This window comes from Phyllopteryx taeniolatus, chromosome 6, assembly GCF_024500385.1.
Source record: "Phyllopteryx taeniolatus isolate TA_2022b chromosome 6, UOR_Ptae_1.2, whole genome shotgun sequence".
In the NCBI taxonomy this organism is placed as follows: domain Eukaryota; kingdom Metazoa; phylum Chordata; class Actinopteri; order Syngnathiformes; family Syngnathidae; genus Phyllopteryx; species Phyllopteryx taeniolatus.
In genome coordinates, this window is record NC_084507.1 from 1,252,141 (window position 1) to 1,278,794 (window position 26,654).

General features: G+C 44.9%; 1 protein-coding gene across 1 annotated transcript in view; it reads left to right on the forward strand.

Moving 5' to 3' along the window:
* osbpl10b (oxysterol binding protein-like 10b) overlaps nt 1–26,654 on the forward strand; it is a 64,456-nt gene that overhangs the window by 32,755 nt on the left and 5,047 nt on the right. Inside the window, 6 exon segments of the mRNA XM_061777025.1 lie at nt 3,794–3,955; nt 7,894–8,413; nt 15,182–15,368; nt 15,938–16,120; nt 23,955–23,992; nt 23,995–24,107. Coding sequence (XP_061633009.1) covers nt 3,794–3,955; nt 7,894–8,413; nt 15,182–15,368; nt 15,938–16,120; nt 23,955–23,992; nt 23,995–24,107 — 1,203 coding nt within the window.

Consider the following 26,654-nt stretch of genomic DNA (forward strand, 5'->3'; position numbering starts at 1 on the left):
CCACAATTATTACGCACTGATGTTGTACATCATAGTAAGGATTGCAGTGTTGACTCACGAACGCTGATCAGCTGGTCTTAGGGGGTGGTCTTCCTCCGGATCTCAGGTGGAAACGAAGGAGGTTTGGTTGAAGAAAAAACAGATGCAGAAAAAGATAAAAGAAATAGAAAAGGAAAGTTGTGTGTCGTTTGGGATGCGCTCATAACTTCCCTGCCGGTTGACCTGGTGGCGAGCCGAGCTCTGGGCCACAGAGGGGTGCGGGATCCGTCAGGGATCCCAACAGCTGGTCGTTGAGGCCCCGCCAGCTTTGTTGCAGTGGGCGTTCGTGCACGTGGTGGCACCCGGAGGTGCCCGAGGACAAAAAGGGAAACAAAAGAAGGGGCAGGGGTGGCCGGAGGTAACCCAGCTGGCGAACTACCAGCACAGAAGGAAAAAGAAGCCTCAACTGAACTCTACTCCAGTTCTACTCAACTGAGAAAGGTGTGAGTTTAGAGTTAAATACCCCAGGGAAGAGAAAGTGCCGACTTGGAGAAGACCACGCCCACCAGCCTGAATCTTGTCCACAAATTTCAGTAAATAGGTTTTAAATAATAATCTCAAACACTCCCAACTTTGTAGAAGATAGAATAGAATCAATAGAATCATTGTTTAAACTTTGGTCGTGGCAGATGGGTTGCTTATTGTTCAATAGAACATTTCGTACTGTTTGCGTTCAAATTCATGCAAAGGACCTGTCAAAGTCAGAATGGGCACACAGACACCAAGGCATACATTTGGAATATTTCTACAGAGTTTGCAAGATATAAAAACGGACATTTTATCTTCTGTTAACAAACATCAGAGGCACGTCCGCAAGTTCTGCCGTTTGCAGTTCCTCTTAATGCCAGTGTGTGGAGCCTCATGCGCATCGGTGGATATTAACCACATAGTCTTCCCCAACCATTTGGTCCGGGAAGGGGTCTTTTGAAGACAGGAATCAAGATTTGACGGGAAGCTGCTCATTAGGTTAAGGTCCACTTGACGTGCACCACGCCCTGTCCTAGTCATCGTCTCACAGCAGGGCAGCGTGGAGGAGTGGGGTTCTCAGTTGGTCGTGAGTCTCTGTGACGCGTCAAATTTGCAGTGTGCATGTCCGCTACAGGTACTTACTGTATAAACCTTGTGAGGGGTTTGATTACTCACAGATTTTGTTATTTGCAGCAGGGCTCATTTGGGGGGCACACTGTATTGTAATGTCTTTTTTCAAGGTGCAATATTTGGGGGAAAAAATACAAAACAAGATTGTAATACAGTACAGTTTGATACTCCATCCATCCATTTTCTTTACCGCTTATCCTCACTAGGGTCACAGGCGACTGGAGCCTATCCCAGCTATCTTCGGGCTGGAGGCGGGGTACACCCTGAACCAGTCGCCAGCCAATCGCAGGGCACATATATACAAACAACCATTCGCACTCACATTCACACCTACGGGTAATTTAAAGTCTTCAATTAAGCTACCACACATGTTTTTAGGATGTGGGAGGAAACCGAAGTGCCCGGAGTAAACTTTGGGTTTTGTTCTTGTTGTATTTTGCACAGCTAGCTGCCTCTACACACTTCCATTCATACTACAGTACTACGATATCTGTGGCAAAGTAGAAAAGTGGCTTGTGCTCAGGATTTGCTTCCACCCACAGTATAAAACCATGTGGGTTAATAGAATCCTCTAAATTGGCTGGAGAGGTATGAATGGTGTGCTTATAGAGTAATACAGTAATTTACAGAACAACTTCGGTATGGTGTTCTAAAGAAATGATGAATGTCAGCAGTTGTCCTCATGGAAAGACAGGACATAAAAGATTACAAGTGCTGTGAGAAAGTATTTTTCCCCTTCTTAAATTCCCATTTGTTTTTTGTTTTGTTTGTTTTTGTTTTTGTTTTGCATTGTTTCCCCACTTTGACATTTAGTAGATAACCAAGTACATAAATATAAAATGCAGTTTTTAAATGGTGATTTTATTTATTAAGTGATACAAAGAATTTCCGGTTACCTGGCCATGTGTTTGTTAAAAAGTACAAGTAATTTCCCCCCTCATTAAATCATGAATTAACTGTGGCTAATCACATTTTTGGGAAAGCTGAGTTAATTTTCACTTACCACACCTGGTGTAAATGTAAAAAAGCATTTCAGAAAAAGAACATCATACCAACAGTCAAACATGTTGGTGGTATTGTGATGGTCTGGGACATCCTTGCTTCTTCAGGATCTAGACGACTTGCTGTGATTGATGGAACTATGAATTCTACTCTTTACCAGAAAATCCTGACGGAGAATGTTCAGGCATCAGTTCGTGACCTCATGCTGAAGCGCACTTGGTGTTCTGCAACAGGACAACAATCCAAAACAGACCAGCAAGTGAACTTCTTCTTAAAAAAACAAAATGAAGGATTGAGAGTGGCCGAGTCAAAGTCCAGACTTGAACCCAATTGAAATGCTATCGCATGACCTTAAAAAGGCCATTCTTGGTCGAAAAGCCTCCAGTGAATTAAAACAGTTCTGCAAGGAAAAATAACTCCACAAAAATGTGAAAGACTCAGTTATAGAAAACGCTTGACTCCAGTTGTTGTTGCTGAGGGTAGCCCAACCAGTTATTAGATTTAGGGGGCAATTACTTTTTCTTAATAAAATCACCCTTTAAAAAGTGCATTTTATGTTTACTTGGGTTATCATTGTCAGGAAAACTATGCAAAAAAAACAAGAATTTGAGAAGGGAGTATATACTTTTTTTATGGCACTGTGTAACAATTGCGCTGGGTTACTGGTTGTTGCGAAGTGTGTATGTGCAGTAGTTTTGCCTTTTTAGAAGGAGTTACAGTATGAACACCACAGTATACATTGGTGTCATAGATTGTAACGCCCAAACCAGTATTTATACGTGGCAAAATTTATTTTCTCATTCCGTTTAAATAACCGCATTGTCAAAACATTTACCGTAATTTCTTGTGTATAATGCGCATGTTCCCCCCCAAAAAATTGTCAAAAGTTAATGTGCGCATTATACATGGGTATAGGGTAAAATGGTAAAAAACTTTCACATTTTATAAATGTATGCTTCAATCTAGTGGTTATGAAAAAGCTGTTCACTTTCATTCCAAAATGCCACTGTCACCTAGTGGTTATAAAAAACTGTAGCCTACACTTTCATTCCAATATGACAGAGGAACGTATGACTGCATATATGTACAGTTGTGCTCATACGTTTACATACCCTGGCAGAATTATTATGAAATATTGTTTTTTTTTTAAATGATGACTGAACTACAACCATCATTAATTTCTTTATGGTTATGTTTTGTTTTGTGATAATGCTTTTCTGAAATGCTTGACCGTTTAATTGGAATCCCGTTGAAATAAAAATTTTGCCTGGTCCTTCATGTTTTCTTTAAAGAATTTAACCTATCTTACAAATTCTGCCTGAGTAATCAAACATATGAGCACAACTGTGTGTTTTCTCATTTACTAAATAAAAGTAGGGCTGTAAATTTCTAAATTAGAGCAAGTAAATAAAAAAAAAAAAAGGATTACGTGTTCAAATAAAGTGCTTAACTTCAGAATAATTATTTGAAAAAAAAAAAAAAAAAATACAGATAATCATGTTTTGATCATATGGGTACAAGCAAAATCATGCATTGAAAAAAATTTATTGTACGTAGGTAGAAGGGTTTTCCAGAATTTTGAGGTCAACTTTGGGGGTGCGTATTATACATTGGTGCGCATTATACACGAGAAATTACGGTACATGTCCATTAGCAGGGACAGCAGCAGACCAGCATTCCAGACAGCGTGGATCCCAGTGACGAGACCACAGACACAGAAGAAAATGATGAGGAGGACCTGGGAGTTCCTGATGAGCAACGAAGCATCATCCTCCATCTACTTTCCCAGCTCAAACTTGGAATGGACCTCACTAAGGTGAGTGTCTCATCCTTGCCTTTATTGTGTGTTCTTTAGGTGACTTGACCTTCACTATATATAGTAAGAACCTGGGTATAGAGATGGGTGGTATGTCAGTCGAGAAGAACTTGCTGGTCATGAAACCAGCTGAGTTAATTTAGGATGCACGCAGTCCCATCACAGAAAACATGAGCATCGGAGTTCAGTGTAGTAGTTATTACTACCAGATGGTGTGTGTTAGTTATTCTACACAAAACTATTGGATATAAGGCACATTCTACAATTACATACGGTAAGATGGAACAGTCCGTATCAATGGTTGACCATATTTTAAAACATTGATTCGAATAGGAAACTGGTCAAGCACTCAACATCATAAAACCCTTTAATAACTGGATGCAAAATATATCAACTCACGTTTAAACAATATTCACTATCAACAAATGTAAAAATAAGTCATCCAAACCAGTGATTCCCAAACACTGTGTCACAGCATGTTAGTGTATTCAACTGGCTGATTCGTTCGATTGTTTCAGTGCTAGTCCTTTGCTCTCTTGTGTTATTGAACCCCCTGCATGTTTTCTTTACCCACATCTCTCTGAGGGTTTGGTTCTAGTCTGTAATCACATGGCTTGGACTCGGGTGATTGTGGTGACTCTTTCAGACCAATGAGCTAATGTGATTACCAATAGCCCACTGCTCTCGATCACAAGAAGAATGTGCTGATAGAATAGAATCTAAGAAAGACAAGGATTTATACTGTGTGCTTCTCAGCCAGCTGAAAGTGTCAACAGAAACAATCATCCACTCCCGAAATAAGTAGTCATCTGTCCATCTGCATGCTTTAGATAAGCTTTAGCTTCACTAAATAGGATGAGCCATATACTGGAGAAAATGGATGGATGATGAATGGTGTTTGGCATGTAGGTTACTTTTTATGGGTGGACATGTACCAGCCAGTCCGTGTGTGCTTGGCCTCAAGACATTAATAATGTTTTGAATCTCAGCTCCACCCCTCCGGTGTAGAGTTTGCGTTTTCTCCCCTTGCTTGCGTGGGTTTTCTTTGTATACTTGGCATCCTCCCACATTACAAAAACATGCATGATAAGTTAATCGAAGACTCTAAACTGTCCATAGGCATGAATGTGAGTGTGAATGTATGTCTGTGCCTGTGCCTGTCTGTGCCTTGTGATTGACTGGTGACCAATCCAGTGTGTACCCTGCCTCTCACCCTGCCAAAGTCAGCTGAGCACCTCCAGCTTACCTGCAAACTTAAAGTTGCCCTTTAATGCAGTGAACAGTTGAGACCATCTGGGCCAGTCTGGTGGGTATCCAAGATGCCAGACATGAGGCGCTCGGGCTGGTGGCCAGGACGCCAATCACATGGTCCTCTACCAGACAGTTCAGTTGGACAGCCTTGATACCGGACCCAACGGCCTTGCTGAGGCCAGGCATGAGGGTCGGGTGGCAGCCGTAGGATGTGCGCCACCAAGAGAAACCAATAACAGGTGTGCCAGTCCGTGCTGGCCAGTGTTGCCGTGGACGTACACGTACACCTTGCTCCAGTGGCGGCCGCTGGACGAGCACCGCCGGAGCGCGGTCGGGTGGCGGCCGCTTGACGAGCGCCACCAGAGCAGGTAGTGATATTTGCTGCTCCTACAATGCCAGCTGTCTCCGGAAATAAATGAGCGACCAAGAAACATCCTCTAGCTCATCGAGGATCAGCTGACAGGTGTGCCCCTGCCGCTCAAGCAGGACTCCCCGTTCAACCAGGACCTGTTGAACAGGATCCATGACAGCGGGCTGCATTGTTAGTCTGATCATTCTGTCATGCTTTGAGGTTTTGACAGCAAGACAGAAACCACGACAGACCAAGACAGAAAGGTGGAAGACCCCAGCGCAGGGGAAACAGGGAATCAAGGGAGAGCAAATCTTAAAAAAGGGTTTATTTAAAACACACACACACACACACACAAAGGGGAAAACAAGGCCCAGAGAAAAATCCATCCATCCATCCATTTTCTGTACCGCTTCTCCTCACTAGGGTCGCGGGTGTGCTGGAGCCTATCCCAGCTATCTTTGGGCGAGAGGCGGGGTACACCCTGAACTGGTTGCCAACCAATCGCAGGGCACATATAAACAAACAACCATTCACAGTCACATTCATACCTACGGACAACGGATTGGTAGCAGTCCACCGGGTTGCTCTCAGGTGGACTCCTGTACCCGAACCTCTTGATTGAGTGGGTGGGGTCAGCTTTTGCGGTCCAGGCACAGCAATTACAGGACACTTCTGTCAGTCATTGTGCATGCGAAACGGCATCAATTCACTTCCATGTGTCCGCAGACACACACCCCTGGGACTTGTTCGCTGGGTGTGAGGCCACTCACTCATTGCGACAAATAACTTATGAATATGCAAATTGCTTGGGTATCTCCTCACTCACACTTTGGTCCTACAGACATTTATAATTTACATAGCCACTCCCACCACACTTGTTGTACAGCCGGGTTCACGACTCTTGTCCTGTTCTGCCCTCACACGGTGTAGCACTACTGCCCCATACAACACTCATATCTAATGTGTCATTGTTCTTGGTATATAATGATTCACTTTCCTCATCTTGTTTACAGGTAGTGCTTTGTCTTTTGATGTCTTCTTTTTTCACTCCCTTCTAGAAACTGTTCTGTTCGACTGTTCAAATGATTCTCTATAAATATCCATTAAAATACTAAGAAACCACAGCGACAGCTTAAAAGGTCCACTGTGACACAGTAAAACTGTTACAGCATAAAATGAATACATATCCTTCTTTCTGCTTGACCTAACAACCGAACAGGACAGGGGGAAAAAATGGTTGCAGGCTGTCGAGAAGAGGTGGAGACAAAAACCAAATGAGCAGACAAGATGTGACCATGTAACAGGAAAACCTTGACAAAATATGAGACAAACTAAATCTAATCAAAACAAAAGTCAACAAAAACACAGGTCATGATCATGTTTGTATTATTTTAATCATGACATCCTATTGCAGGTGTGTCAAACAATTTTTTGTCGCGGGCCACATTGTAGTCACGGTTTCCCTCAGAGGGCCGTTGACTGTGAAACCATATAACTGTTTAGTGACCTCATAATACTATTACATACACACAACAAATTGATGGATACCTAGTTTTGAAATCAGAAGTCAAGGATAATAGTTTGTTCAACTTAGTTACTGAAAACACAAAATGCTTGCAATAGCTCAACAATACTATTTATTATACATGAGAATTTGAGCAAGAATCATCTATGTCAACTTCCAAAATTGAGACAGAGGATTTGCTTTTGCAGGCCACATAAAATGAGCTGGCGGGCCAGATTTGGCCCCCGGGGCTCGAGTTTGACACCTGTGCCCTAATGAATTAGCAAATTTTCTGCATATTAAATTAGAGATTGAACAGAATTGTGGGGTGCTAGCTGTTGTTCAGGTGAAATAGCTGTTGTTCATATGAGAGCACAATGATAAATGACAGCAATATAATGAAGCTCAAGCAAGCTGTCTTTTTTCAATTATTTCCTGAAAAATTGTCATTTTGGAGGGGAAGGGATTCCAATATATAAAATATGACTAAGTACTGCCACATCATAGTATAGTGCATTCCTTTTTCCACACCGACTGTGCAGTGAATTTGGTTTCCACTTCTGTCTCTGACGTTACACCAAGACAGGGGAGCGGCTTGATTTTGGCGATGAAAAAGGGGTGTTCCAAAGGCAATTAGTTATTTACCAGTTGCTCCAAAATGAATTGATATTATTGAAAATGACTGAAAAAATACATAAAATCAACGTTTTAGTGAAATATGGACCATTACAACCCCATACCTCCTTTAAACAGAACAAGCGGTATAGCAAATGGATGGAGATGAACAAAGTATAATAACTTTATTCTTTCTATCTTCTCTTCCTCTCACAGGTAGTGCTCCCTACATTCATTCTAGAGAAGCGCTCTCTACTAGAGATGTATGCCAATTTCATGGCTCACCCTGACATGTTCCTCTCCATCACTACTGGATCTACTTCAGAGGAGCGCATCATCCGCTTCGTTGAGTACTATCTTACTGCCTTCCATGAGGGCCGAAAGGGCGCTGTGGCCAAAAAGCCCTACAACCCCATCCTGGGTGAGAGCTTCCACTGTTCTTGGTGTGTGCCTCGGGACCATGTTCGGTCCCTCACAGCTGCCAGCTGTATGGGTCTCAAATCAGCCGCCACCTTCACATCTACGACTTCAAACAGCTCGCAGAGGGGGAAAGATAGTTGCAGTGGCTTAAAATCTGGTTACCAGGTTCGTTTTGTGGCAGAGCAGGTGTCTCACCACCCGCCTGTATCAGGCTTTTACTACGAGTGCAAGGAGAAGAAGATGTGTGTTAATACTCATGTCTGGACCAAGAGCAAGTTCTTGGGCATGTCTGTTGGCGTTTCAATGGTTGGAGAAGGTAAGATAACTACTTTTTAAACACCTGTGATTTCATTATAGCATTTTCAGAAAGACTTATACAGTACATTAAGTGTACTTTTTAATGAAGTGCACAGTGTTAGTAAAGAGCCGAGGTGTAAGACATATCCCTATTATATTCATATATTTATTTGATATATATATATTTTTTTTTACTCAGGAACAGCCATGGAACATTTAGCCTGTGTTAATTTGTCGAACAAGATTAACTAATAAAGATTAGACTTTGTTTCATAGTTGCACAATCAGGCATGCATGAATGGATGCAATCAGGAGAATGCACGTGCACAAAGGTGAATGCACGTGTTTAAAATTATAATACAAATAGAATGGCATGTGTAATAAAGTCAAACTAATTAAATAGCTGAAGGTGTTAGACAATACATACTGTACATGAGTTCTGCTTGACTTAATGGCTGACTGTGTGTATGTGTGTGTGTGTGTGTGTGTGTATGTGTGTGTGTGTGTGACTGTGTGCGTGAGAGTGCACGTGTCCGTGTGTGTGTGTGTGTGTGTGTCTTGGGGAAACAGCTGTGGATCAATTCGACCAGGACATAAGACAGCTGGCTGTTATGTAAGCGTCAGGGAGGAAGGGGGAGCATAGCATGATGGGAGCTCAGTAAGGACATGAGGCAGAGAGTTTGAACAATTTGTTGCCATTGATTTATATTTTTGTTTTTTTTTACAGTACAGTACAGTACAACAGTTCCCAAATTTTTTTGCACCACGGACCAGTTTCACAACGTACAGGCATAGAAACAGATAAAAACAAATTATTAAATATACAACTCATCATTACACCGAATGCTAAGAGCACAGGTAAATGTACCTGCAAAGCATTGCTGCCTGCTGTACCTCCGACGGTGCCAGTGAAGCAGCTGCAGGGTCGCCAGCCGGGAGCCCCCCTCACAGATGTTTCAACCCTTTCGTCCCATCTCAGGGTGGTGGGGCAGTGACAGGGACGTCTCCCTCCCTGGCTTATGGATCCTTCACTCTGTCCTTGTGTTATTGTGCTTGTGGATGTGGAATGAAACCCAAGGGACTATGCATGGCAGGGGTGTCTATTTAGTATAGGTATAGGCCTTCCCGCATACCCAGCTGTCTTAGTCCTAGGCTCCTTGCTTTCCTCTTTCCTGCAGAACCAGAGCCAAAGGCTGGCTTATTCTGCCTCCTCCGCCAGGCCTCCAATCTCCATTGGGAAAACACCTTCCATGCTGCTTGGTGACATGAAGCGACCACATCACTGTATCATTCCTTCTTTCTCTCGTAGGCTATTTCCATCCCCTCTTCCCAAGAACTGTAAGCTCCACCATGATGACTGACTTCGTGGAGCTAGACTAGAGGACGATATCTGGCCAAAGGGTGGTATGTGTGATGTCCTTGGGGAACCTTAGCTGTCGGTAAAGGTCAGCTCTCATGTTCAAGGAGGAACCGCTGCTTGGTGCTGCTACTCTGGCTTTCACCTCCTTGCTGAATGACCCAGATCCACTGCTGGGATGTTAGCGGACTGCTGTTGTTACCTTCGAGCCTGCGTGCCTCCATGATTTCAGCCAGCCTGCGTAGCATTCTGTCATGCCGCCATCTATACCGGCCCTGCTCCGCCTTGCACCCAGAGCTGCAGAGGTGGCATGCCTCCTCTGTGCTGTACCACAGATGCAGGTTCCAGGGACTTGGAAGAGTGTTGTATGTGGCTCTGATGTTGTTTGGGGCATCCGCCACATGTCAGCCCAAGAGATAGTTCTGTCAACAACTGCCTCCTATGTTGTTCATCTCCCTTGTTGTTGCTGGCCGAAAGCTTAGATTTTGTTGCTCTCCTCTTCGATTTTAATGACTTCTTAGATCACCAGGTCTTTCCGTCATTGAAGCCTTTGTAGCACATTTTGGGTGCTAGTCCCCACTCGAAGCCAGACCTCCCTTTCTGCTGTAGCCCGATGACCGGGCAATAGCCTGATCGACGGCTTTTGCGGTCTCCCACTTGTGTCCTGTGCGGACTTCGGCCTTGGTGTTTTGGACTGACGGGTCAGGTGAAATCCCTGAGTTAAAAAAAAGAGTCTCGCCTTCTCCTGTCTGTAGCCCAAGCTGATTGATTTCATGGGGAGCTTCAGCATAGTTCTCCCAAATAGCGCTCTGGTACAGAGGCATCGGTAAAGTAATAAGCCGGGAGGAGCGACTTTTGAGTTATTTCTGGTTTATCGTCTTCTTCTTTTCCTTTCGGCTTGTCCCGTTAGGGGTCGCCACAGTGCGTCATCCTTTTCCATGAGAGCCTATCTCCTGCATCCTCCTCTCGAACACCAACTGCCATCATGTCTTCCCTCACGACATCCATCAACCTTCTCTTTGGTCTTCCTCTAGCTCTCTTGCCTGGCAGCTCCATCCTCATCATCCTTCTACCAATATACTCACTCTCTCTCCTCTGGACGTGTCCAAACCATTGAAGTCTGCTCTCTCTAACTTTGTCTCCAAAACATCGAACCTTGGCTGTCCCTCTGATGAGCTCATTTCTAATTTTATCCAACCTGGTCACTCCGAGAGCGAACCTCAACATCTTCATTTCCGCCACCTCCAGCTCTGCTTCCTGTTTTCTCTTCAGTGCCACTGTCTCTAATCCATACATCATGGCTGGCCTCACCACTGTTTTATAAACTTTGCCCCTCATCCTAGCAGAGACTCTTCTGTCACATAACACACCTGACACCTTCCTCCACCCGTTCTAACCTGCTTGGACCCGTTTCTTCACTTCCTGACCACACTCACCATTGCTCTGGACGGTTGACCCCAAGTATTTAAAGTCCTCTACCCTTGCCATCTCTTCTCCCTGTAGCCTCATTCTTCCCCCACCACCCCTCTCATTCATGCACATATATTCTGTTTTACTTCGGCTAATCTTCATTCCTCTTCTTTCCAGTGCATGCCTCCATCTTTCTAACTGTTCCTCCAGCTGCTCCCTGCTTTCACTGCAGATCACAATGTCATCTGCAAACATCATGGTCCACGGGGATTCCAGTCTAACCTCATCTGTCAGCCTATCCATCACCACTGCAAAAAGGAAGGGGCTCAGGGCTGATCCCTGATGCAGTCCCACGTCCACCTTAAATTCTTCTGTCACACCGACAGCACACCTCACCGCTGTTCTGCTGCCCTTGAAATTGAGTGCGAATGGTTGTTTGTTTGTATGTGCCCTGCGATTGGCTGGCAACCAGTTCAGGGTGTACCCCGCCTCCTGCCTGATGATAGCTGGGATAGGCTCTAATGTCTCAAAAAGGGCACCACATCAATTTTTTTTTCAAGTTTAATTTTAGGCGAAATGACGACAAACCTTTTTAATCAGTCTCATAATCTGGAGGTTGCTACACTCTACGACATTTTGAGTCCTAGGTTAAAGAGGTTTACTTAAATTCAGAACACACACAAAATACGACCACGAGTGGAATTTTATGGTATATTTAATGAAACACACAGCTACAACTACAAGCGACAACAAGAAAATAACACAAAGGGTAAACGAAAGAAAGAAAATAAGGTGTATGAAAATGGAAAAGAGGACATTGTGTGTTGTCGCTGGGCTAAAATAAATGAGTGTGTGAGCGTTTAATGCATTGAGTCAGAGCGAGAGAAGGCAAAGTTGGGATTTCGTATGAAGCTAGTAATTTCCCCACAATTATTACGCACTGATGTTGAACATCATAGTAAGGATTGCAGTGTCGACTCACGAACGCAGATCAGCTGGTCTTTGGGGGTGGTCTTCCTCCGGACCTCAGGTGGAAAAGAAGCAGGTTCAGTTGAAGAAAAAACAGATACACAAAAATAAAAAGAAATAGGAAAGGAAAGTTGTTGTCCCGTTTGGGATGGGCTCATAACTTCCCTGCCGGTTGACCTGGTGGCGGGCCGAGCTCTGGCCCTCAGAGGCAGTTGCTCGCTGAGGCCGATCGATCGTGGCTAGGGAAAGCGATCGGAGCCGCATGGTCGACTTCTTCGATCGAAAACACTTCCAGCTTGGTTGCGGTGGGTGTTCGTGCACATGGTGGCACCCGGAGGCGCCCGAGGACAAAAAGGGAACAAAAGAAGGGGGAGGGGTGGCCAGAGCCCACCCAGCTGGCGCGCTACCAGCACAGGTACGAGGAGAAGGAAAAAGAATCCTCAACTCAACTCAGAAAGGTGTGAGTTTAGAGTTAAATACCCATCGGGCGGGGCGTAGGAAGAGGACGTGCCGACTTGGAGAAGACCACGCCCACCAGCCTGAATCTTGTGCCAATTGCCAATTGCAGGGCACACATAAACAAACAACCATTCACACTCACATTCACACCTACGGGTAATTTACTGTAGAGTCTTTAATTGACCTACCATGCATGTTTTTTTGTGGGAGGAAACCGGAGTACCCTGAAAAAACCCACGCAGACACGGGGGGAAAATGCAAACTCCAAAACCGGGTCCTCAGAACTGTGAGGCAGATGTTCGGCCACCATGCCACCAACTTATTGATAATGTTTTTTTAATTAATCTAGGGTCCACTACATGTGTGGGTGCTGGCCACTTAATTACTCAGATGTTTAAAATAAAATAATAGACAAACAAAACTATGTAGAAAAGCCAACTGCAGAACATCAACACCTTCCTCACCACTGATCTTTTGGGGTTCATCGCATCCCATTGATATAAAATTGTAACAGTGGTTACTGCCGACAGTCTATCACCAGATGGTCCCTGGATCAGGGTTCTGGTTCTGGAGTTTGCTTTTTTTTTTGTGCACCCCATACACCTGTGGGTTTTCTGGGGCTACTGCTGATTTCCTCACAACCAACAACATTAATAGTCGGATTCAGACAGTCCCTTGACTTATGAAAAAATCAGATTTGGTTCCCCAATTGATGCCTACTGCTCTTCTGAGATGGATGAAATGCAGCGTACTAAATATACTGTGTGACAAATGAAATATTTGCCAGTATTTTCTTTTTACAGTATTTTTCTCCAACAGCAATATTGGAGTGTTAGAAGTAAAAATGGCACACTTTAGATCTTGCAGTAAATCGAGGGAAATCAACCGAATGAACTTGTCTGTGTTTGTTATTTGGCGTATCCATCCAGCCATTTTCTTCCACTTATCCGAGGTCGGGTTGCGGTGGCAGTAGCTTTAATAGGGAAGCCCAGACTTCCCTCTCCCCAGCCACTTCAACGAGCTCTTCCGGGCGGATCCCAAGGCGGTCTCAGGCCAGCCGGGAGACATAGTCTCGCCAGCGTGTCCTGGGTCGTCCCCGGGGGTGGGACGTGCCTGGAACACCTCACAAGGGAGGCGTCCAGGACGCATCCTAATCAGATGCCTGAGCCACCTCATCTGGCTCTTCTCAATGCAGAGGAGTAGCAGCTCTACTCTGAGCCCCTCCCAGATGACCGAGCTTATCACCCTATCTCAAGCGAGAGCCCAGACACCCTGCTGTGGAAACTTATTTCAGCGGCTTGTATCTGGATCTTTTTCAGTCATGACCCACAACTCGTGGCCATAGGTGAGGGTAGGAACGTAGATCGACCGGTAAATTGAGAGCTTCGTCTTTCGGCTTAGCTCCTTCACCACAACGGACCGATACAAAGTCTGCATCACTGCAGACGCTGCACGATCCGCCTGTCAGTCTCCTGTTCCATTCTTCCCTCATTCGTGAACAAGACACCAATATACTTCAACTCCTCCACTGGGGACAGGATCTCATCTCCGACCTGGAGAGGGTTCTCCACCCTTTTCCGACTGAGGACCATCGTCTCAGATTTGGAGGTGCTGATTTTCATCCCAACCACTTCACACTCGGCTGCTAACTACTCCAGTGAAAGTTGGAGATCACAGCTTGATGAACCACCAAACCAGACTCCCTCGAGGCCTCAGCTGCGCCTAAAGATTCTGTCCATAAAAGTTATGAACAGAATCAGTGACAAAGGGCAGCCTTGGCGCAGTCCAACCCTCACCGGAAACAAATTCGACTTACTGCCAGCAATGCGAACCAAACTTTGACACTGATTGTACAAGGACCAAAGAGCCCGTATCTGTGGGTTCGGTACCCCATACTCCCGAAGTACCCCCCACAAGACTCCCCGAGGGACATGGTCGAACGCCTTCTCCAAGTCCACAAAACACATGTAGACTGGTTTTGCGAACTCCCATGCACCCTTGAGGACCCTACCGAGGGTGTAGACCTGGTCCACTGTTCCACGGCCAGGATGAAAACCAGACTGCTCCTCCTGAATCCGAGATTTGACTTCCCGACGGACCCTTCTCTCCAGCACCCCTGAATAGACCTTACCAGGGAGGCTGAGGAGTGTGATTCCCCCTGTAGTTGGAACACACCCTCTGGTCCCCCTTCTTAAAAAGGGGGGCCGCCACCCCAGTTTTTTTCGTCATCATAAGGGGTCTTTGAGCCGTACTTTGTCTGTTCTCTCACCTAGGACCTGTTTGTCATGGGTGATCCTCCCAGGGGCATAAAGCCCCAGACAACTTAACTCCTAGGATCATTGGAACACACAAACCCCTCCGCCACGATAAGTCACATTCAGGAAAGATCAGAAACTATTTGTGGTCTCCCCTTTCCTCTAAGACATAGTTACCAACCAGTTCTGGTAATTTCAGTTGATAACCTGTACAATTCATGTGTCACTGTTGTTTCCACTCATAAAATGTGGTACAAGCCACAGTATCTACATAAAAAAATCTAGGAATCAATGCAGTCTATCAACCCATATACAGTATGTGCCCTGTCATTCTCAGGTGTACTGCATCTGTCAGAGCATGATGAAGATTATGTGTTCACGTTGCCTTGTGCCTATGCCCGCTCAATTATGGGTGTCCCTTGGGTGGAGCTGGGGGGAAAGGTTACAATCAGTTGTGCCAAAACTGGGTACTCAGCTACAGTCACGTTCCACACCAAACCTTTCTATGGAGGGAAAGTACATAGGTAGGTGGACACACCTGACATTTAATATTATACCACACTATACTACACTATAAGTCAGCAAGTAATCGACAGCCACCTAAAAAGATTTGCCTGTAGCACTTTTTTCTATTAGAGAAGGCTAAAGATTTGATCTAAAGATCTGACTAAATAAAGCACCTCCCTTCAATGCTCTTTGTTCTTTGGCCCCAAGATGCCACAAGATTGCGCCAAAACATATATTTTTACGTTAGACATGGCTTTGGCACAGCCAATGTGTGAGTTTTTGAGTCAATAACAAAGGATAGGTTCCCTCAAAAAATCAACAAATAGGTGAATTTGCGAATACAAAACCGCAAATATGCAGGGGTTCACTGTTTACGATAAGTATTTAACAAAAAGTATTTCGGGCGTCATGAGAATTTTTGGGGGGGACAGCAAACAGTGGTAGGAAAGGAATACTGCAGTGTTTGCACTTTACAGTAGTGGCAATAGTTTATATAACAAAAATGTAGACCCTTGAACGTTTTGTTGCTGCTCGAACATCCCACTGCGAATGTTGTCCTTGCTTGAACAAATCTGCCATTTTACAGAGTAACAGCGGAGGTTAAGCACAACCAGACAGGAAACATAGTGTGCAAAGTCCAAGGAGAGTGGAATGGGGTGCTAGAGTTTACCTACAGTAATGGAGAAAGCAAGGTGATTGATACCACCAAGCTGCCTGTCATCAAAAAGAAGATCAGGCCTATAGAGAAGCAGGAACAACATGAGTCAAGGTAAGTCAGTCAGTTGCATCACCGAATGAAAACAAACATTTGGTAAATCTTGAATTCTTGTAGAAAGTTTTCAGAACACTACTTATGGTTGAAATGGTTTACATGACATTTGACCAGCTGATCAGTTGAATCCTCACTCAATTACTGTAATTCCGAGTCAGTGTGCTCTTCACAGTTGCCCCGTGATGGACTGACAACTGATGGACTGATTTGATAGCAGCTTCACAATTCTTACATTCATGAAACCTTTTGGGAGAGTTTTCTGCTTGAATTTCTTTTGAGATGGTACATTGTCATGCTTGCTCCAGGCAGTTTCTGTCTAAATAGACAAGAGGTTAAGTTACTGGCTGCCAACATTTTTTACTGTGTACATCATTCAGCGGCCCGAAAGGAAAACATTGGCCTTGTTGACTCGGAAGGACAAAAAGCACAGAAGGAGTCTGCAGTTGTTCCCAAACAATCGGTGGAACAAGAGTTAAGGCGACACGAGGTGCAGATTGATTCATCAGCATCACCCAAACAATCGGAGGAACGAATGAGGAATGAGATGAGGCAGGACTTGGAATCTCCCACACTCCTCCCTGCCCCATTGGAGCAAAGCCCAACACAAAACTTACTCTCTACTAGCCGAAATGCCCTGTTAGGTGTGACGGACAGGATGAAGGCTATTGTCAAAATTGGAACCCAACGCTCACCACGCCAAGCTCTTCCTCCCATCCCCACTTGCCTGAAACCAACGTCCACTAAAATGCGAAGGGCCCCTCCTCCACCCATGAAGAATCTGACTGATATGTGTGGGGTCATTTACAGAATAAGTCAGACCCCTATGGCGATCAGCCATTTTTCATCCCTGTAATTACAAGGGACAGAAAGTTGGCCAAAAAAAAAAAAGTAGAACTACAAACTTAGTGAGGATAAAATGTGAATCTATCAAACCGATGTCTCCAGCAATCTCTGCGAGACTAGCTCGTTTCAATATCAGGTCACTGGGTAACAAATCAATGTTGATTAATGACATCATTACGACCTATGATCTAGACTTTTTGCTACAAAATGAAACATGGTTAACAGAGAGTAGCTTTAATGCAATTTTAAATGAGGCAACACCAGCAAATGTTAATTTTATGAACAAGTGTCATATAGTAAAAAGGTCGGTGGTGTTTCTGTTATTTTCAAATCATTATTTCAGTGTGAAGAAATTATACTGGGTGATTTTCTCTCTTTTTTAATATCTCTGTTTTTAGTTAAAGGTGACCCAAAGGTTATTTTTGTAATAATTTATTGACCTACAAGATACAATGGAAAATTTATGGAGTATTTTTCAGAACTGCTGTCATATTATTTGTGCTGACTTGACTTTTACATTCATGTTGACAAAAACATGGAAAATAAATCTAAATAACTCTCTGCTTTTCTGGACACATTTGACCTCTCTCAACATATTAAGAGTTCAACCCACACTCAAGGTCACATCTTAGAACTGGTCATCTCTAAGGATGTTTTAAATTCTATCAGCTGACATTAAGGATATGTCTATTTCTGACCATTTTTATGTATTCTTTGAATTACAGATTTTCCCAAAGTTCAGACAAACTCTATGCCAATTAAGAAAATGTACATAAATGAGAGTACCGCCACTAAGTTTGTGAAGACCGTGGCTGTGCCACCCCTCCTTTAGCCATCATCTTATCATGGTGGAGGGGTTTGTGTCCCCCAATGATCCTAGGAGCTAAGTTGTATGGGGCTTCAAGCCCGTGGTAGGGTCACCAATGGGAAACAGGTCCTAGGTGAGGGACCAGACAAAGCACGGCTAAAAGACCATATGATGAACAATATAAATGGATGTAAGTTTCCCTTGCCTGGAAGCGAGTCATTGGGGCCCCTCTCTGGAGCCAGGCCTGGCGGTGGGGCTCGAAGGCAAGCGCCTGGTGGCCGGGCCTGCACCCATGGGGCCCGGCTGGGCACAGCCCGAAAGGGTAATGTGAGTCCCCCTTCCAATGGACTCACCACCTGTGGGAGGGCCCCGATAGGACGAGACAGACTACAGAAGTGAGGTGAGCCACCTGGCCGGGTGGTGCACGGACAACAGTCTCTCCCCCAAAACCCCTATGAAGAATATATTAAATGGATCTAGGTTTCCCTTGCCCGAAGCGGGTCACCGGGACCTCCCTCGGGAGCCAGGCCTGGAGGTGGGGCTCGAAGGCGAGCACCTGGTGGCCAGGCCTGCACTCATGGGGCCCGGCTGGGCACAGCCCGAAAGGGTAAAGTGAGTCCCCCTTCCCATGGGCTCACCACCTGTGGTAGGGGCCCGATAGGACGAGACAGACTACAGAAGTGAGGTGAGCCGCCTGGCCGGGTGGTGCACGGACAACAATCTCTCCCTAAATGTGGAAAAAAAACAAGGAGATTGTTGTGGACTTCAGGAGAGCGCACTCCCAGCATGGTCACCTGAACATCAACGGTGCTGCAGTGGAGAGAGTGTACATCACCGAGAACCTTTCCTGGACCAGCAACATCTCATCACTGGCCAAGAAAGCTCACCAGCGTCTCTACTTCCTGCGCAAGCTGAGAAGAGCCAGAGCACCGACCCCCATCATGTGCTTTTTCTACAGATGGACCATAGAGAGCATCCTGACCAACTGCATCACTGTGTGGTACGGAGCCTGCACCGCATCCTGCAGCAAGACTCTCCATTGCATAGTGAGGGCAGCTGAGAAGATCATCGGCACCTCTCTTCCCTCCCTGTGGGACATTTACAGCACCTGCCTCACCTGCAAAGCCCTCCGTATAGCGGGGGATGCCACCCATCCATCACACAGCCTCTTCAGTCTGCTACCATCAGGGAGGAGACTGCGGAGTCTGCGGGCCAGGACTAGCCGACTCAAAGACAGTTTTATTCATCAGGCTGTCAGAAATCTGAACTCTCTGGCTGCTCTGCCCCCTCTTTCTCTTCTGTCCTCTACCCACCTGAACTCTGAACTCTGACACCCCACATACATGCACATGCACACACACTCAGACACATGCACACACACTCAGCCACTTTAGCAGCATTGGGGTTTTGTCATCTAATTTCTATACAGTATGTCTTATTTGCCTTGGTTCTCTGACCTTGACTATGTTGCACACGTCACCTGATCGTTGACATGTGCACAATCAATAAATACTTTTTATCCTGTTATTGATATTATTTGTACTGTCTTTGTCGCACCGCGGGCCCTTGAGTATCGTAATTTCAATCCTCTGGATGTGTTACGCATATTGAAGAATTGACAATAAAAGCACTTTGACCTTGACGTTGAGGGGCCATAGGCGTCGGGTGCAGTGTGAGCTGGGGGGTGGCCGAAGGCAGGGGCCTTGGCGATCCAATCCCCGGCTACAGAAGCTGGCTCTAGGGACATGGAATGTCACCTCTCTGGCAGAGGAGGACCCCGAGCTGGTGTTTAAGGTTGAGAAGTTCAGAGGAGATATAATCGGGCGCTCCTCCACACACGGTTTGGGCTCTGGTACCAGTCCTCTTGAGAGGGGTTGAACTCTCTTCCACTCTGGAGTTGCCCACGGTGAGAGGCGCCAAGCAGGTGTGGGTATAGTTATTGCCCCCCGGCTCGGTGCCTGTACATTGGGGTTCTCCCCGGTGAACGAGAGGGTAACCTCCCGCTGGGGACTCCATCATTCTGCTGGGAGACTTTAATGCTCACGTGGGCAATGACAGTGAGACCTGGAAGGGTGTGATTGGGAGGAACGGCACCCCCGATCAGAACCCAAGCGGTGTTCTGTTACTGGACTTCTGTGTTCATCACGGATTGTCCATAACAAAAACCAAGCATAAGGGTGTCCACACGTGCACTTGGTACCAGGACACACTAGGTCACAGTTCGATGATCGACTTTGTGGTTCTGTCATCGGATTTCTTGGACACTCGGGTGAAGAGAGGTGTAGCTATCAACTGATCACCACCTGGTGGTGAGTTGGCTCCGATGGTGGGCGAAGATGCCGGTCCAACCTGGCAGGCCCAAACGTATAGTGAGGGTCTGCTGGGAACGTATGGCAGAATCACCTGTCAGAAGGAGTTTCAACTCCCACCTCCAACAGAACTTTGCTCATGTTCCAGGGGAAGCGGGGGACATTGAGTCCGAGTGGACCATGTTACGCGCCCCCATAGCTGAGGCGGCCGTCCGGAGCTGTGGCCATAAGGTGGTCGGTGCCTGTTGTGGAAGCAATCCCCAAACCTGTTGGTGGACACCAATGGTGAGGGATGCCGTCAAGCTGAAGGAGTCCTAACAGGCCTTTTTCGCCTGTGGGACTCCTGAGGCAGCTAATGGGTACCAGCTGGCCAAGCGGACTGCAGCTTTGGTGGTCGCTGAAGCAAAAACCCGGGCGTGCGAGGAGTTCGGTGAGGCCATAGAGAAAGACTTCCGGACGGCTTCAAGGAAATTCTGCTCCACCATCCGGCGTCTCAGGAGGGGGAAGCAGTGCACCATCAACACTGTGTATAGTGAGGATGTGGCAATACTCACCTCGACTCGGGACATTGTGAGTTAGTGGGGAGAATACTTCGAAGACCTCAATTCCACCGACCCGCCTTTGCTTGAGGAAGCAGAGTCTGGGGCCTCTGAGGCGGGTTCTCCTATCTCTGGGGTTGAGGTCCCTGGTAGGGACTATTCAGGGGTGCTGGAGAGGAGGGTCCGTCGGGAAGTTGAATCTCAGATTCAGGAGGAGCAGTGTGGTTTTCGTCCTGGCCGTGGAACAGTGGACCAGCTCTTCATCCTCGGCAGGGTCCTCAAGGGTGCATGGCAGTTCGCCCAACCAGTCTACATGTGTTTTGTGGACATGGAGAAGGCTCGACCGTGTCCCTTGGGAAGTCCTGTGGGGAGGAGGGGAGGGGGGGGTGCTTCAGGAGTATGGGGTACCAAACCCCCTGATATGGGCTGTTCAGTCCCCGTACGACCAGTGTCAGAGTTTGGTCCGCATTGCTGGCAGTAAGTCGGACTCGTTTCCGGTGAGGGTTGGACTCCGCCAAGGCTGCCCTTTGTCACCGATTCTGTTCATTACTTTTACGGACAGAATTTCTAGGCGCAGCCAAGGCATAGAGGGAGTCCGGTTTGGTGGTTCATCAAGCCGTGATCTCCAACTTGGATAATTTTACCTGGAAAATCTCAAATATCATGAATGCTGTCGCTCCTATTAAAACTAAGACAATTGAGAGGCAACCTAGAACACCGTGGAGGAGCACAATGATGGCAAAGACATCTAATCAAAGTGTAGGAAAGCACGACATAAGTGGAGAAAAAAAAAACTCCAAATTGACAATGACTTCTACAGACAAAGTCTTTGTAATTTCAACCAAGAGTTCGTCAGGGCTAGACAGCAACACTTTTCCGAAATCATCAGTGAAAACTTCAACAGTACTCACACTCTGTTTGCTGTGGTTGACAAGGTCACCTACCCTTGGGTCAAATTCTTCAGAACTTTAATTTTGACTATCATAGCTACTGTATGCAGATGACACACAGTTATATCTAGCAGTGTCTCCAGATGACAACAGTTCAATTGAGGTGTTGTGTCACTGTCTAAAACGGATAAATAACTGTATGAGCCAAAATTTTCTTCAATTAAACTCACAACAAATCTGAGATAATTGTTTTTGGCAATAAAGAAAAAAAGGATTGCTGTTAGTCGATACCTGGAGTCACTCTCTTTAAAAAAACAAAAACAAAGACCAAGTCCGAAACCTTGGTGTACTGATAGATTCCGACCTGACTTTCAGCAGTCTTATCAAATCAATTACTAAAACTGCCTTCTACCATCTGAAGAACAGATCCAGAGTGAAGGCTTGCATGTCTCAAGCAGACCAGGAGAAGCTAATCCATGCTTTTATCTCAAGTAGTCTTGACTATTGTAATGGTCTTCTGACTGGACTCCCCCAAAAGATCATTAAACAGTTGCAGCTCATTCAGAATGCTGCAGCTCAGGTTCTGACCAGAACAAAGAGGTCAGAGCATCCATCCATCCATCCATCCATCCATTTTCAACACCGCTTATCCTGGTTAGGGTCGCGGGGCGCTGGAGCCTATCCCAGCTGACTTTGGGCGAAAGGCGAACTACACCCTGAACTGGACGCTAGTCAGCCAAAGGCACATATAGACATGGACAACCATTCGCACTCACATTCGTGCCGTCACTGAGCAGGAACTGAACCCACGCCTGCCCGCACCAAAGCCAGGCAAGTGTACCACTACACCATCAGTGACAGGTCAGAGCATATTACTCCAATTCTAAAGTCTTTACACTGGCTTCCAGTCAGCTTTACAATAGATTTTAAAGTTCTCCTACTGGTTTATAAATCACTAAATGGTTTGGGTCCTGAAAACATGAAAAATAAATATATATATATATATATATATATATATATATATATATATATATATATATAAACCCAGTTGGGCTCTGAGATAGACAGACTCAGGTCAAACAGTGGAGCAGGCAGGGTAAGCACTGGTTTGCAGGGGAGCAAGGGGAGATGGCAGACTTGGGACAAAGAACAAGAATTAGGTAGGGGTAACTCACGAGGTCTTCAGGAAGCCAAAAGATAGGCAAGGTGGCTAGGCTACGAACTCGACGTAGAGCGTTGATAGTCTGGCGACGAGTTGGAGTCCCACAGCGTTTTAAGAGCAGTCAGGTGTAACATAGGAGGTGTAACAAGGTGCAGCTGCTAGACTCCAACATGTCAACCCTGCAAAGCACTCATGACACACACACACGCACACGGGGCGGACTCAGGGTGCTGAAACAGCAGCCCTGACAAAGTGAGTGTGGATATGGTTGGCCTCATAGCCCCTTTTATTGGCTGCACATTTCAGCTACAGTCTAACAAATAAAATTATAAATATAGTTAACTAATATTGTAAAACATTCTGTATAGTCTGTATATACTGTATTGGATCGGCTTGGTAGAGGCCGGCTGGATCTCGCTTTGTACCTTGAAAGGTCATTTTTGTTTTTAGAGATCATGTGATACGACATGCGTTTTTATTGACCATTACGTTGGAGACGTTGCAACACCTTTCAACCAAAACTATTTGCTAAAAGTCAACCACCCATGAAAACTGGTTGCGCCACAGTTCAGTCGCTTTTGGACATCTCGTTCGGTGTGTGGTGGCCCTTAGAGAGTGCCTGTATGCACTCCCCAGTAAATTCACAGAAGCTGGATGAGCCTGTGATCTCCTTTTTCCACATTGATAATGAGAATGATTCTGAATGAACGTCAGTGTTTTTTTTTTTTTTTTCGTTTGGTTTTCACTGAGGCGGCACGGTGTTCGACTGGTTGGAGCGTTTGCCTCACAGTTCTGAGGTCCGGGGTTCAATCCCCGGCCCCGCCTGTGTGGAGTTTGCATGTTCTCTCCGTGCCTGCGTGGGTTTTCTCCGGGCACGCCGGTTTCCTCCCACATCCCCAAAACACGCATGCTAGGTTAATTGGCAACTCTAAATTGCCCGTAGGTGTGAATGTGAGTGTGAATGGTTGTTTGTTTGTATGTGCCCTGCGTTTGGCTGGCAACCAGTTTAGGGTGTAACCTGCCTCTTGCCCGATGATAGCTGGGATAGGCTTCAGCACGCCCGCAACCCTAGAGAGGAGAAGCGGCTCAGAAAATGGATAGATGGATGGATGGGTTTTCACTGATCGTTTTTATTTTACTTTATTAGACTACAAAATAAACATTTTTAAACAAACCTTTTGATTGAGATTTGAGAGGAAAATTGAAATGCAATATGTGATGATGGACTCAGCTTTTCTGGGGGTTTAATAACAACCGCACTTTTTGTGTGCTTTGTCTAGGCACCTTTGGCAGCATGTAACAGCATCTTTGAGGGCAGGAGAATGGATGACGCCGCAGAACACAAACACCGCCTTGAAGAGAGGCAACGCAGCGAAGGCAAACAGAGAGCTGCAACCAAAACTCACTGGAAACCCAAATATTTTATCAAAGAGGTGAGGAATATCATAAATACAGTGAAGCATTCACAGTAAATGCAAACTGGAAATGTTTTTGTGACAAAAAGGTGACATTTAACATCACCTTTGACTTGACAAGGGATGGGAATTGATGATTTTTGCGATTCCGATTCCAATATCGATACTGCTTACAATGGTCAACAACAAATTTATTGTCTGAGATTTTCTTTCTGATTTAGGAAAATTCTGATGTGCTGAATCCAAATATCACATTGGTTTTGCTCAATCAGGTCAATTATGGACTGAACTATGACCACGTTTTTGTTTACATGTACAGATATTTATGCTTTAGAGGTTCAAATAAACAGAGTATGATGCCCTGAATTTTGAACAATGATGTAACATTCATTAAAAAAAAAAGTACCTACTTTTATCAGTCTCCTAATAATTTATACTGTAAGAAAAGTTTGTAATATTTGATTAATAAACTGTCAACAACTTGGCATAACAACCTGACCTGAACAAGAGAAACGGATGTAATTTTCAGATTCAGCGATGCAAAATTGTCCTTAATCACTTGAAAAAACAAACTTTTTTTGTGTAACCCAGTGTTATCGATCCGATTCCTTATCGATTCGCATTGGGTGAGGGAATATATATATATACAAATCAGTATTTTGAACTCAAAATGGGCCATTTACGTGAATCGTATAGATCCGATTAGTTAGCAGCAATGGTACTTTTACTCAGTTACAATAATCTAAATGTCGCTCGCTACTTTTATTTATCAATTATTGCTTATTTATAAACTATTTCGTGCACGAGACTCTGACTTCGACTTGCGCGTTGGGCGCTGTTTGCGCCTATCTAATTTATGCGCGAGTGACGTTTAAGTCTTGTTCACCAATCAAACGAAAGTCACATGACCTCACACGTCTTCCTCTATTGGGCTTCCCGAGCATAGGTATTAAGACTAGATAAACCAGCCCGGCTGATCGTCGTGCCTGCATGGCCAACATTTTGGGAAGGTCGTCGTTACCGTGAAGGCAACGGCGTGCTACTCTTCTTTACATTTAGATGAACAAAAACAAGAGCTTTCATGTATTGTAATATTTGTCTGGCACTGTCTGCCCAAACGGCGATATTTCCGCTCACTTATAACTTGAGAAAACAGTGCAGTAAATTGAAAATGTTTTTTTTTTTTTTTAATTTGTTGTGTTATTTACTTCTGCATAGTGCTGTGGGATATGGATAAAATTTCATACAGGTAATTATTATTGGGATACTGTATGTCCCAATAATGGTCGACCTATATTCTAAGATAGTATTTTTTTCTCAAAATTACTTGAAATTATTGCCAATTTTCTCTGATGATTTCTTATTTATACAACACATTTTATACGGGAAAACAATTAATAGACCGACGATAAATACAAATACAATAAAACACAAATATCCAGTGGAATTGGTTGCACAACCAGTTTTCAAGGAATGTACTCTGTTGTTGTGAATATTGTAATGTAGTGTGATGTACAATGTTCTTTAGCATCCATGCTTCTCTAGCAGTGCCATAAAGAAGTATTTCTATTTGTTAAATGCCAGAATAATAAGAGGATTTTTTTGAGAATATTGTTGATGACTTTCTTCACAAAGTTTTTACATAATTAGTCATTCATCATTAGTAATTGGTACCATTGCCTTTAAACTTGTATGACTTGGGTCGAAGGTTTTGGATATCTTCCATAAGCTTCTCACAATAGCACAATTTTGGCCCATTCGTCCCAACAGAACTGGTGTAACTGAGCCAAGTTTGTAGGTCTACTTGCTCGTACAGGCCTTTTCAGGATTGCCCATATTTTTTTTTTGTTTTCATTTATTTTTGTCCTGTTCTGCTGTTAAGTCAAGCAGAAAGGAGGAGCTGTATCCCTTTTATGACGGAACAGTTTTACTGTGTCACATTGGACTTTTTAAGCTGCCACTGTGGTTTATTTGTATTTTGATGGATATTTATTGAGAATTCCAGTCATTCAGTCGAACAGAACAAAGTTTTTAAAGGGGAGTGACAGAAACAGCAAAAAGGAGAGATTGAAAAGGTAACAAAATAATATGGGAAAAGAAGACAACGAAAGGCACTAGCTGTAAACAAGATGACGAAAGTAAATCGTTATATACATACAGTATTACAATGACACATTAGAATCGAATGTTGTATGGGGCAGTCATGTTACACCCTGTGAGGGAAGGACAGGACAAGATAGGACATGGCTGGACAGGACCTGGACAGAAGGGGAAGCATGCAGGACAGAGGTCGTGGACCTGGCTATACAACTGAAGTGTAGTGGGAGTGGCTATGTAAATTATAAACATTGATCGGACCAGAGCGTAAGTGAGGGGATACCCAATAAATTTGCATAGTTACAAGTTATTTGTTGCAATGAGTGAGTGGCCCCGCACCCAGCAAATAAGTCCCAGGTGTGTGTGTCTGCGGACACATGCAAGTGAATTGACACCGTTTCGCATGCAGAACAACCATCAAAAGTGTCCTGTAATTGCTGTGGCTGCACCGCGGGGGCTGAGGATCCC